At 39.4% G+C, this 13368-nt stretch overlaps 2 protein-coding genes across 2 annotated transcripts in view; one reads left to right on the forward strand and one right to left on the reverse strand.

Moving 5' to 3' along the window:
* Positions 1–1874, reverse strand: part of gnptab (N-acetylglucosamine-1-phosphate transferase subunits alpha and beta) — a 38146-nt gene extending 36272 nt beyond the window's left edge. The window contains exon 1 of the mRNA XM_080754569.1: positions 1605–1874. Within this exon, the coding sequence (XP_080610695.1) occupies positions 1605–1772 (168 nt within the window). The 5' untranslated portion in view covers positions 1773–1874. The remainder of the gene's footprint in view (positions 1–1604) is intronic.
* An 886-nt stretch (positions 1875–2760) lies between these two features.
* dram1 (DNA-damage regulated autophagy modulator 1) lies at positions 2761–13221 on the forward strand. The gene is made up of 7 exons (XM_080754075.1): positions 2761–3033; positions 5334–5401; positions 8053–8195; positions 8688–8892; positions 11203–11270; positions 11567–11659; positions 12251–13221. The coding sequence occupies exons 1-7, from the start codon at positions 2900–2902 to the stop codon at positions 12308–12310; spliced, it is 771 nt and encodes a 256-aa protein (XP_080610201.1). The 5' UTR covers positions 2761–2899; the 3' UTR covers positions 12311–13221.
* The last annotated feature ends 147 nt before the right edge of the window (positions 13222–13368 follow it).

A 13368-nucleotide genomic window follows, 5' to 3' on the forward strand; every position in this document is an offset into this window, starting at 1 on the left:
TTAATAAAAAAACTAAAAGGGTTTGAGGACCCTGGCCTGCTTCTGGTAGGAAACCAGGTAAGGTCTGTTGTTGTGATCCAGATAGGCTCTTCTCCTTCGTCATTTGCCAGACAGCAAATTATAAATAGCAACATAGACAGGCTTTTGTAGAATCAGCCTCAGGTCTTATTTAATGGGTTAACGTGTGTGTGTGTGTGTGTGTGTGTGTGTGTGTGTGTGTGTGTGTGTGTGTGTGTGTGTGTGTGTGCGCGCGTGCGCTTGCGTGCGTGCGTGCGTGCGTGCGTGCGTGCGTGCGTGCGTGCGTGCGTGCACACAGTGTGTATGCAGGACAACTAGTTCTTATGTTAACTAACTCCTAATGCCAGCCATAATAATCTGCAGGTATACCTGCTAAAGTTCAGGAATAACTAACTGGTTGTGTTGAAAACTCAGCAAGCAAACCATAATTAGCAACCAAGTTGTCCAGATGCCCACCAAATTTTGTGAGCTTTACTTTGGTTGTCTGCTAAGTGTAAATGGAACCAATACAACCTGGGGGCCCAGAACGATCCAATACTGTATATAGACCCTTGTAAACTCCCTCCTTGGAAGAGAGTGGGAGAGTGTCAGGTAGGTTTTGAATCCTGGGTATGAATAGACTAAACAGATTATAGCTTTTACACTATAGATTACGGCTGTTTACAGTGTATTGGAACCAATAGGAGCCTTGAGCAGTTGTGGGTCCATTTGGTTCAATTGTGTACACTCTCAAGAGTTACCAGAAATCCAGTCAGAAGTTTATCTCTTTAAACTGGCGGGCTGACGCTACACAACCCACATTAGGGGCCCAAATGGACCATACTGTAGACCCTTCGTAACACTGGAGAGTACAAATGGAACATGTGCATTTTCAGAATGAGCAGAATTGCCACCAGAGCAGTGGTGTAAAGTACATTTTCTTAAGTTCTTTTTGTTATTTGTACTTTACTTGAGAATTCCCAATTTTCAATACTTTTACTTCTACTCCACTACATCTGGGATTCAACATTTTTACTTTTACTCCACTACAATTATTTTAAAACTTTAGTTATTAGTTAGTTTGCAGATTTTGATTATTATTACAAAACATACATTAACATTAACATACATTTTGGCCACACTTGAAATGGGACATTCTGCACAATGAGTAGTTATAACTTTTGGTACTTTCAGTACATTTTGATGCCAATACTTTTGTACTTCTGCTCAAGTACATTTATAATACAGGACTTCTTGTAACAAGAGTATTCCTACATTGCAGTATTGATACTTTTACTCAAGTAAAACATGTGAGTACTATTTCCACCACTGTGTTGTAGACCCTTTGTAAACACTGGGAGGGTACAAATGGAACGTACATTTTCAGAACGAGCAGAAATGCCACCCATTATAGACCAATGGTTCTCAAAGTGGATTTCAGGGACTCTGTAGGATCCTTTATGGGTGTCTAAATTGACCCATACAAGTCTGGAATTTTGACAGTGTACAAATGGAACCAAATGGCCATTTGTACACTGTCAAAGTTAAGGGGGAGACCATCAAATGTCAAAGTTGGAGAACCACAGCCATATAGACGTTTCATTTACCTCTCCAAACTGGAAGGCTGACACTATCATGAGCACCAGTCCACCGAAGCAGAGGTAGAGTCCATAGCGGTGGGACAGGCAGGTGTAGGTCTGCCTCTGCAGCAGCTTCAGCACGGAGTTGACGATCACCATGATGCCGCTCCTCCGTCCCGCCACATAACAACGCATTCATTCAGAAAATGTCCAGAAATGACAGTTATAGTCCCCGAAACGGAGTGCCAGTGAGTTGGTTGGTTCAGCGAGGGACATATGCTGCAGTACTGGCCACCATGTCTCTCGTTGTGTTGTTCAATGATGTCAGCTGACCCGACACAGCAACCAGTCACACTACCCTATCTGACTGTTGTGACACACACATCACACATGACACAAAAACAACCACCAGACACACACACTTCCTCCTTCCTCCCTTCCGCTCCTCCTCCTCCTCCTCCTCCAGTCTGCAGAGGAGATCTTCACCGCCCTCTGCAGGCGAGGAGAATTCATTGTCACAGTAAGGTTTAACAATGTACAAGTATGCTAGTCAGTGCTACAAGTATCTCATCTCATGTCAAACACAAAAGAAAGAAAAAGTGACAGAAAAAACACGGTATAATCATATTATTATTGTAATTAAAACAATATTATGATTAATTCATATTAAAATATTAAAATGCAAGTAATAATACGCATAACAATTATTATTAATAATCATAATAATAACAACAACAATGTTGTTTGTTGTTGTTGTTGTTGTTATTATTATTATATTATTATTATTACCCTTATAACAATTACTGTATAGTGTTTTAATAGACTATACAAAATGTGCTTATTGTCCTCTATGCACACACATGCACAGTTGGCGAGTCATATAGGTAGCCTATACGTACCGTAGCAGCAGGTGGACAGAGGGAAGAAAGAAAGAAAGAAAAGAAAGAAAGAAAGAAAGAAAGAAAGAAAGAAATGGCAAAGAAAGAAATGACAAAGAAAGAAAGAAAGAAAGAAAGAAAGAAAGAAAGAAAGAAAGAAAGAAAGAAAGAAAGAAAGAAATGACAGAGTTAAACCTACGTCATTTTAATTTGCATAGATTGTCTTATATGGGAAGTTTTACAAGAGGAAGAGGCAGCAACAAAGCCACGTGATCCAATGTTAAAACTTTACACACAGAGTTCACCACACACTTTCACTAGTAGCTGTCACATTGATGCGGATTTATGGAACATCACTTTGACCTGGTCTGGACTATAAAATCAAACTCTTGGTTAACGTGTCAGTTGTCAGTGACAGTGCGTTGCTGACAGTGTTCTTGTGAGATGTGGTGGTTCAGACAAGGAACGTGTTTTCTACCTGCCTTCCTGGTCGTCTGGTCAGGAAGCACATTCATAATTCCATACATCGTTGGAATTGTTAGTCGCCATGATATTGAGGTGCTGTTTCCATATATAAGGTAAGACAATTGTTTATATCTCGAATTCCCATAAATCAGTGCAGATCAACAGGCTAAACAAGAATAAGTTAAGTTTCGTTTAACCAGGTGTCCCTTTTGGCTGACATCCAACTGTCAGACATTGTCCTTAAATGACTTTTTCTGTGTCACATTTCTTCTTACTGTAGAGATTTACATGAATTTGTAGGCCTATACTGCAGTGTGTGTGTGTGTGTGTGTGTGTGTGTGTGTGTGTGTGTGTGTGTTGAATTTTATTGTGTAAAGGTTCATTTTCTCTAACATAATTCAAAAAGATTTAACTTTCATATTTTCGAGATTCATTGCACATATACATTGAAATATTCAAAAGCTTTCTTTTAATTTGGATTTTTATGGCATACAGCTCATGAAAAAAAAGAATACTTTTGAACAAATTACTTCATCAGTGGGGCCTGGCATGAAGGTGATCAGCCTGTGGTACTGCTGAGGTGTTATGGAAGCTTTGATAGAGGCCTTAAAGGAGTAGTTCACCCCCAAAATGACTTTTTTCCAATTGATTACTCACGCCATGGAGACTCAAGTTCAATAATATTTTTTTTGTTGTGGCATTCCTAAGACAAAAATGTGGATATAGTAAATTTACCCCCATTGATTCCGGTACACAAATGCATCAATGGGGGTACATTTATTGTAATCAAATTATTGTCTTAGGAATGCGACAAAAAACTATTTTTTTCATTTAACTCAAGTCTTCATGGCATGAGTAATCAATATGACAATTTTCATTTTGTGGGTGAACTACTCCTTTAAGCTCATCAGTGTGGTTGAGTCTGGTGTCTCTCATCTTCCTTTTGAAAAAACATAGATTCTCTGTGGGGTTCAGGATAGACCAGCACAATAATACCATGGGTAGATGCCAAGTGCTTCTGGAAAAGGAAATCAGCATCTCCATGAAGCTTGTTGACATACGGAAGCACAAAGTGTCTCCTGGTAGATATAGCTGTGTTGACTCTGGATTTGATACACAGTGGACCAAAAGCAACAGATGCAATAGCAGTCCAAATCATCACTGACTGCAGAAACTTCACAGTGGACTTCAAGCAACTCTGACTGCCTCTCAGTCTTCCTCCAGATACTCTGGGATCTTGATGAAATGCAGAATCCAAGTTTTATCAAGTCCTGAGTCAACACAACCATCTACCAGGAGATTTTAGAGCACTTTATGCTTTATGGAGATGCTGATTTTCCTTTTCCAGAAGCATCTGCCCACAGAGCCAACACTACTAGTAACTAACTGGTGTACTGACTGTGTTTGACTGACCAGCCAACTGGCCTGACCTGAACCCCATGGATGATCTGTGTTGTATTGTCAAGAGGAAGATGAGACACCAGACCCAACCACACAGATGAACTTAAGGCCTCTATCAAAGCAAACCTGGGCTTTCATAACTCCTTAACAGTGCCACAGGCTGATCACCTCCATGCCATGCCCCATTGATGAAGTAATTTGTTCAAAAGTATTCTATACCAAGTATAGAGGGTATGCGCGTGACATCACTGTTGCTGGAAGTTATGTGGGAACACGCCTACTGAGTGGCAAAAAACTCATTTCTGCCATTGACAGCCCATACATCCAGAAAAGTCCTTTCTGATTGTATTAAACAAAGTTAACTCACCAACATTGCAGCTGTAGTGAAAGCTTGAATTATCCTCTTTCTATCTGCAAAGTTTTTGTTTCATAAAAATCCACCATAGGCATGTTATGAGCTACTTTCTGTCAAGGCATTCTGTGCAGGTTTTTATTTTTCCAAGTGTCAGAGTTTGGAAGCACTCGTTTTCAACAACACAACATCCTGCTGCCTCCTGCATTATGTGCAAATTAGAAACAGATGGCTTCATGCTGCTCAATGTTTTGCCACTCAGTCTAGATTAGGGGGGCGGGTCCCAGTGGACGTGCATACCCTCTATTGAGAACATGTATAAACATACTTTTCAAAAGGTTGACATATCTGTATTATAAATCTTTCTTTTGAGTGGTCTTGTCTTGTGTAATATTGTAATATTTTGAGATATGGATTTTTATTTTATTGTCATGAGCTGTGTGCCAAAAAAAAACAAAAAAAACAAAACAAAAAAACGTTTGGATATTCCACTGCATGCACATTCCATCTAGATTTTTAGATGGACCTGTATATATAAAACCTATAATAGGAATTAGTTCAGATCCTCAAAAAAAAATCCTCAAAAGCGAAAATGAACCACTTGTGATTTGGTGTAACTATATTTATATTATCACCCTGATTTTAATTTGTTCTCTGAAGTGATTCAGGTGTCCAACCCCCAGAGAGCTGCATTTTTGGTTTGATGACAGTCATCACTGCATTTTCAGGTATGTTTCACTCCAGTGTTGACTTTTTGAAAACAAGTTTTGATTTAGTTTTAGTTATATTTTAGTTGACTAAATATCAGAAGATTTTAGTCTACAGTTGATTTAGTCGACTAAAAGGTATTTTGGACGGCCGTGGTGGCATTGAATGCCTGATCTCAACGCGTCACACTGTGAGCTAAATTATGTTGCTCTGACTCAACAACCACGTGTACTGTAGCTTTCTCAATGTTGGAAATTTGGAATAAGTAAACTTCCACATATTTTTAAAACATGCTTCCCTTTTATGATAGAAAATGAAAGCAGAACATCAGTACCCAGCCTGTGATGGGGTTTTCGTTTGTTGCCGTCTCCTTTATTTTCCTTCTGCATTTGGGTTGAGGTCACCAGTTCCCACGCTGGTCTTCCCAGCCTAGTTGAAGTGTCAGCCTAAATCCAGCCCAAATCAGATCTTTGGCCTACACTCAGTATGCTCATTGGTAGTCTGGGATCACTTCACTTTTCGAGGTTTGATCCGGACGGGAGAGGAAACCACTTTACGTCATGTTGTAGTACTCAAAGGACTACAATTTGCCGGAATTATCAAACCGGATTCAGTTTTAACCCAAAATAATTCCCCTGCGCTCAAGGACCTATTTTTAGGGCCTACCTAATAAACTCCTTGATGTGGCGTGGTTTTGCTTTTGAAAAATTTGTTTGGGATATGCATCTTTTAGTCCAACTCGTAGCGACTGGCAAGACTACACTAGGCTACTCAAGAATTTTAATAGGGATTGGGGAAACAAACGGAGGGAGCCAAAACAAAGCGACGCCGATTCTTCGGCTTGTGGTTTCCGCGTAGACCGGATCAAACCGCTCGTTGTTAACGATCACCAGCCTTTCCCTCAGAAAGCCTGGTGGGCGAGGTTAGCTCATTGGAGTCCCATTGGTTTTATGCAGTCTGAACAGCAAAAAGCCATGTGAATCATTCGCTTGTTCTGACCGCATAAAACCAATCCAACTCCAATCTGGATTGGACATCATATTTAGGCTGGATATTACCTGTATGAATAGGGCTAGTCTCGCGTAGCCAGACAACTATTCCACAATCTCCGAATGCGAGTCCTCCTGAAATCCGAGTAACAGAAGCTGGCATTTACGTTCACGAAAATGTATTTAAAATTTGCATTTTTTGCTAAGCAGCAAGCTAAATATGCTTGGATGATTTTAATTTATATTGGGATGAATGTGCGTGACTGTAAAAACTAAACAGAAGTGTTCACATCCACTTTATTACTCATGATCAGAGCTTCCATTCCCCAGACTGTATGACGAAAGCATTAGCAAATTGTGAGAGACAAAGGTCTGGCCACACAAAACTAGAATAGGGCGATGCTGGCTTGTGGTGGACATTTTTATCAAAAGTTAATTTTTGCCATCGATATACAAATGAGCGGACAATAATATTACCAGAAAAACACATAAAGAGCTATAATCTTTAATTACCTTTACAGGTGTGTAACTCTGAGAGTGCACAAATGGAACCAAATTAAGCATTTAACCCATCTATCAGGAGCAGTGGATTCCATCAATACAGCAACCAGGGAGCAGTTAGGCCCAGAGGTCATCAATGTGTCCTTGGCAAGACTTGGCCTTGTTTGAGCTAAAATATATTTTTACATTTAACATTATAATGTTGTCATTTTGATCATAAGACCCAGTTATTGAATGTCAGTCTCCAGGTTTTATTCAGAATATGTACAGTATGACACTGACACTGATTAACTATGATAACATGTACGGCACATCAGGAGTCCACTAGGACAGTGGTTCTCTAACTTTTTTTTATTTTCAAGGACCCCCATAACTCTGAGAGTGAACACATGGAACCAAATGGACCCTGCCGTGCATGTTATCATAGTAAATCAGTGTCAGTGTCATACATATTCTGAATAAAACCTGGAGACTGGCATTCAATAACTGGGTCTTATGATCAAAATGACAACATTATAATGTTAAATGTAAAAATATATTTTACCTCGAACACAATGATGACCCCTGGGCCTAACTGCTACCTGGTTGCTGTATTGATGGAATCCACTGCTCCTGATAGATGGGTTAAATGCTTAAATTCAACATATGTGCAAATGTACTGTCCACAATACCCCTAGAACAACTAAAGGGGATACAATTGTTTTTAAGCAATCCTAAAACTTAGAAGCAGGAAATGGAAAAAAGATTGACAAATCTAAACTATATGCATATTATTAAATCATATTTCAGTGTATATACTGTATTCAGGGTTGATAAACTATACATAATCTTATCCAGAGGCAGATACCCACTGTTGTAAGCTGGCTGACACTGTATGTCAGTCTCACATCCACTGTCAATAGTCTGTACGTACTGTATATCCATTCATATGCGAAGCAGATGGATGTTTGTTAATGCATTCACTGTTGATAGATTGTACATTTATATTTATATTTATATTTATTGATAGAATATTCATATGTTAACTCGTCAGACCATATGCAATGTCTCAAAATCTAATAATGCTATTGTATTTTTGTATATCTCAATCCTATATCTACTCTTACCAACCCATCTGTTACAACACTTGCATTTCCCCACAGTAATAAAGGTCTATGTTATTGTTATCTTCTTTCCTGCAGCACTGATGACGATGTATTGCAGATACAAGTTTGTTGAGAGACTCAGCGAGCAAACAGCTGTGGTGCGTCCTTCACTCAATAAGGCTGCTTTGTGGGTCGGAATGGTCTCCTGTGTGGGAATGTGTTTCGTTGCTACGTTTCCGGTATGTTCTCAGTTCTCACACATTATAATTATTACATAGTGTTTCACAGAGTAGAAAACAAAGTAGAAAACAGAAGAAATACACAAAAGGAACACAATGGAAACAAGCCTAATTTATTTTCAATAAACTGTTCAATCAATCAATCACACACACTGTAAATCCTTGCTGTTGGACAAAAACCTCCATATTGTTCAATGCAACAAGCCTGTAGATTTGATTTAGTTTTAGTCATAGTCTTTTGAATAAAATGTAACTTATTTTTAGTCACAATTCTTTTTGAAATGTATATAATATATTGAGTCATAGTTTTAGTCATCATAGCTTAGTTTTTATTTCGTTTTCGTCATTGAAAAAAGGTTTTAGTCAACGAAATGAACACTGTTTCATGTCCTCCTCTTCACAATAGAACAGAAGGTTTCAAAATCTACATTTTCTCTGTTTAAAAACAAAAAGAAAGAAAAAAAAACATGTTTTTCTTCTGTATCATTTCAGGAAAACTTCTATGCCTGCGAGAATCATGGACTGTGTAAGTTCACAGTTCATGATGCAGGTGCGATCACCTTCTTCTTCTGTGGTGTGCTGTACGCCATTCTCCAGGCTGTCATTTCCTATTGTGCGTATCCCTATGGATCGTCCCGCGCAGTGTGTTATGTGCGCACTGCAGTGGCCTCCCTCGCCTTCCTGGCACTTTTCCCCAGTATCCTTTCATACCCGATGTTGGACAGTAATATGTGACAGTAAACGTATACAGTATATCGTCACTGTCGGGCAGAAACCTTGTATCTCCAAGTTTCAAATTTGTATGTTTTTCTTTTTCATAAAGTAAAGCCCTCCTTCATCAAAAAAACTGTCGGACAAAACTAGTGAAGATAGCAGATCTACAAGCACACAACGCCTCGCACCGCGAGGAATTTCTTATTAATATATATCGGACCAGTTACCCATATATGGAGATCCCTGATACAGATATATGGAGATCCATGTATATGGAGATATGGGCTTATGTTTCATACAACTGTACATTGTGCAAGTACAGTAACGGCAGGGGAAGCAGCTAAGAACATAGGCAAAAATCTGAGCTATCCGTGTGCAAAGGTTGGAGTCTTTAGAACCAACCGTGTACTGTTTGTGTTTTAGGGACTCTCTCTCTCTTTCTTTGATCACAGCTCTGCCCTGCAGAAGTTGACGACCTTAGTTTTTTTAAATAGATAAAACTACAATAATAATGACTGTCCATCTGTCACCTTGACAAGTGCGAGTGAAGGATATAGAAGGCCTTATACCACAGAGTTGCATAAAGGAACTGAGTCATCCCATATGACTCAGTTACTTTATGCTACTCAGTGGTATGAGTTATCTGAGCTGGTATTTTCCATAGTGTACCAAGTTAACCATATACCATACCGTGCACTTCCTCACAGTCGGTGTTCCTGAGCGTTGCCAGCCGCTCCAACAAGTGACCGAGTGGGTTTGTCCATTGTGTACGTATGAGCACGGCCTCAACAGCTGCGATACCACTGGGTGACCTACCATCAAGTAGTGATGTTGAGCAGCCTTGAAGTGAATGGACAGGGATTTAACATTGTTCTTCTAGGTCATGGGTCCTCAATAGGCTGGAGCCCCTCTGTCCGAACCATAGACTGTAAAAAAAATATGGACGAAGCGAAGCCATTGCTTTCTATGCTGCGAAAATTACGTTTTTTTGTCCCTTGTATGGGTGTCGCCATCATTGTTTGAAAGGTACCCCAGGAATCATAAGGAATGCTATTGGCTGCCAACAGTCACGTGGAACCGCAAGGATACATGGGAGAATGTGATCGGAAATACAGTACACGAAGAAGAACACAGCCGGCTGGTATCAGCTTAGTTGGCCACTCCACCCGCAAATTTATCATCAAACATAAATGGGACCATATTTGCTCAAAACGCATATCATGGTGATTGAAAGGGAGTCTTTCACTAGCGACAGGAACCATAAAGTATTTATGACAACGTTTATTAAGGTTAGAAAGTCAAAGGGGAAAACGAATAGGGTCCAATGTAGACAAATTATTTTTGGTACCTCGCGGGGGGAAAACAGCGCAACTAGCGGCCAAACATAGGACGTTTTAGTTCCATATTGGATTCGTTTTAAATCGGCGGAACTATGCCCCTGGTCCGAACCCTGGAGAAATTATAGTTCTAAAAAAAACTCTCTTCTCCGTGAGTCTGTGTTATCATGCACTCACAATGTGTGGACGGACTGTGTGTGTGTGTGTGTGTGTGTGTGTGTGTGTGTGTGTGTGTGTGTGTTAGCAACAAACTACTATAAAAACAAACATTAGACACAATGTAAAATAATTTAAGAAAGGGATCCCTAATTATGTAAGATGTACAATTTTACGATTATGAGGGCAAGTGGCCATGACCTGAGGGCAAGTAGAACATGACATGTACTTGCCCGACGGGCAAGTGCCTCTGAGACCTTAGTGTCAACCCCTGGTTGGTATTTTTTTGTATTATTTTCCTACTACGGTACCTACTGCCTACTACGGTATATAATTGACCGACATAATAAAAATAAGCAGACCTTTGCCCGTTTAAAAAATATATATATTTGTGGACCTTCAAGATTTGTATTTGAGGACCCCTGTTCCCATTAATTCGACTGTTCGGTGCTGCCGAGAGTTTGTGACTCCCCGAACCAAACCGAAATAAATTTGGCTCTAAAAATGTAGTATGCATCGGCCCTAATGCAGGGGTTCTCAAAGTAGGGTCTGTTTTCTTTTTTTTTCTTTTTTTTTTAACACAAACTTGTATGGGGTCCTTGGCACCAAATATTTTCAGATGGGGGTCCGCAGCCAAATATACAGTCAAGAATTTAGGGGTCCTTGACTGCCCTGTGTTGAGGTATACACATACTGTACATAGTAATTATTGCACGTGTAAAGCTGAGCAGCAGGTTGCTTTTATGGTAATGTTCAGCATTGCCATGTTAAGTGTTGTTTTTCCTCAACTGTCAATTCAGCTATCATCGCTGGTTCCTATGTCACCCATGTCACCAATGGAACCATTCATGTAAAACCTGGTAATAAGGTACTGTATGAGGATTTAAGGCTTCTCAATAAAAAAACATGATCAATATTGAGTATTTGTTATTAGCTTAGTATATTTGTTATTAGCTGTGTTATTAGCAGAGGAGGACTATATCTGTTTGTCATTGTAGGACTATGTCTTCCATCTAGACGGTAACTTATAGAATGAAACTGTCATTGTAGGACTACTGCACTGTATGTCTTCCATCTAGACATGAACCTATATAATATATCGGCCATTGCAGGACTATGTCTTCCATCTAGACATTAACATAAAGCGTTCATCTTTCTTTGTAGTACTATGCCCCTCATCTAGTCAGCACGGTCAGTGAATGGACTGTTGCCTTCAGCTTCGTCTGTTTCTTCTTCACCTACATCCATGAATTCAAAGTGAGTATCACAACAACAGAACAACTACACCAGTCAGTAGACCAGGGGTTTTCAAAGTGGGTGACGGGGCACCCTGGGGTGCCGTGACGGCAGTCCAGGGGTGCCGCGAGATAATTTGATAATATTTGGAATTCATTTGGACACTTGAAAAATATTTAGTATCATTTTAAACTTGAAGTACAAAGTTATTTTCAGTCAGTTCTAACCAAAATAGCTATTATCTCAACGTTTTCCTCGCAACATAATCACTAAAATATCGTCACTGTCGGGCAGAAACCTCGTATTCTCCTCGCGATGCGAGGCGTTGTGTGCTTGTAGATCTGCTGTTTTCACTAGTTTAGTACATTTATAGATGATACATACAAAACGAACGGTTTTGGACATACAAGGTTTCCACCCGACAACGACGATATGCTAAAAATATAAGGTGCTGGGAGTGAAAATTATAATGTAGGGGTGCCTCGGATTAAAACAAATATTTATGGGGTAGGCCTACCCTGAGACAAAAAGGTTTGGGAACCTCTGTAGTAGACGATTGATTGATTTGCTTTCATCTGATGGATTCTCATGATTTCTGTTCATTTCTTACAGCTTTTTACCCTGAAGGTGAAAACAGACCTAACCTATGAGAGTGTTCTTTCTGGACCATAGACCCTACATCAGATTTCAGCTAATCATTTTACATCAGTATTGACGATTCAAATGCTACATCTACCTAATAATGTAAAGCTGAATCATTTTGTTATCACATGATCATTATACATGCTATACTGTAGATTTTGCATGATATCACCACTATACATGGAATGCTGTATTATAACTGTAATTGTTATTGAACTAGTCTAAGTGCTGTACAGCGTGTGCTCGCACACACACAAAACTGACCTGTATCTATTTTTTAAAAGATTTATATATTTTATACGTTTTTTTAATGATTTGTATTAATGTAACCACCTGGATTCAAATGCTAGTCTCCCAGATGGGAAAACAGACGTCTACTGCAAAAGGGAATCCTTTCTTGGCAGGGAAGATATATGCTTCTGATCTTCAGGCAGGGCTACAATTGCAACATTAACCTTGAATGACATTGTCTCTCTCTCGGCCGTCCTCAGCTTGTCAGTTTCCGGCAATTATCTTCTTGCACTTTCGTTATAGTTGTTGTCCTGTGACCTATGACTACATTTGGGAAGTTCTACAGGCACATGATTACTTCACACGCTGAAGGTTAAACTCATGTCACAACATGTGGCAATACACGTCTCATTGTAACAATATAGCAATTCTCAACCTTTTTAATTTCAAGGACCCCCATTTGATACAGATTTTCATCTCTGGGACTCCATTCTACGCTGTAGAATCCTCAGTGTTAATTTGTACAAATGTAACCAAATGGACCCTTACTGGTCCATTTGGTTACACAATATAATGTGACGAATACAGGAGAACTGGGCGCTGTGCAAATCTGTATGCACCTTTGTGTTTAATTATTTCATTAAGTATTATGTTGCCTATTGTGATCAAAATAGACCTGCTGTAAATGTAAATGTTATACACTGAATTAACAATGCACCTTCATGAGTGAATAGATGAAAATAATTAAACAGGGAACATTTGCGCCCGGTTCTACCCCAAGTTTCCCAGTTCTAAATGACTAACAAAAAACAATTTGAGAAATACAATCATCTATATAAGGGAATATACCAAACTGA

This window comes from Nannobrachium achirus (genome assembly GCF_963921795.1).
Source record: "Nannobrachium achirus genome assembly, chromosome: 23".
In the NCBI taxonomy this organism is placed as follows: Eukaryota; Metazoa; Chordata; class Actinopteri; order Myctophiformes; family Myctophidae; genus Nannobrachium; species Nannobrachium achirus.

Coding starts and splice junctions, on each gene's coding strand:
- dram1 (XM_080754075.1), top strand. CDS start 2,900: ATGTGGTGGTTCAGACAAGGAACGTGTTTTCTACCTGCCTTCCTGGTC. Junction 3,034..5,333: donor GTGCTGTTTCCATATATAAG/GTAAGACAATTG, acceptor TGTTCTCTGAAG/TGATTCAGGTGTCCAACCCC. Junction 8,196..8,687: donor GTTTCGTTGCTACGTTTCCG/GTATGTTCTCAG, acceptor GTATCATTTCAG/GAAAACTTCTATGCCTGCGA.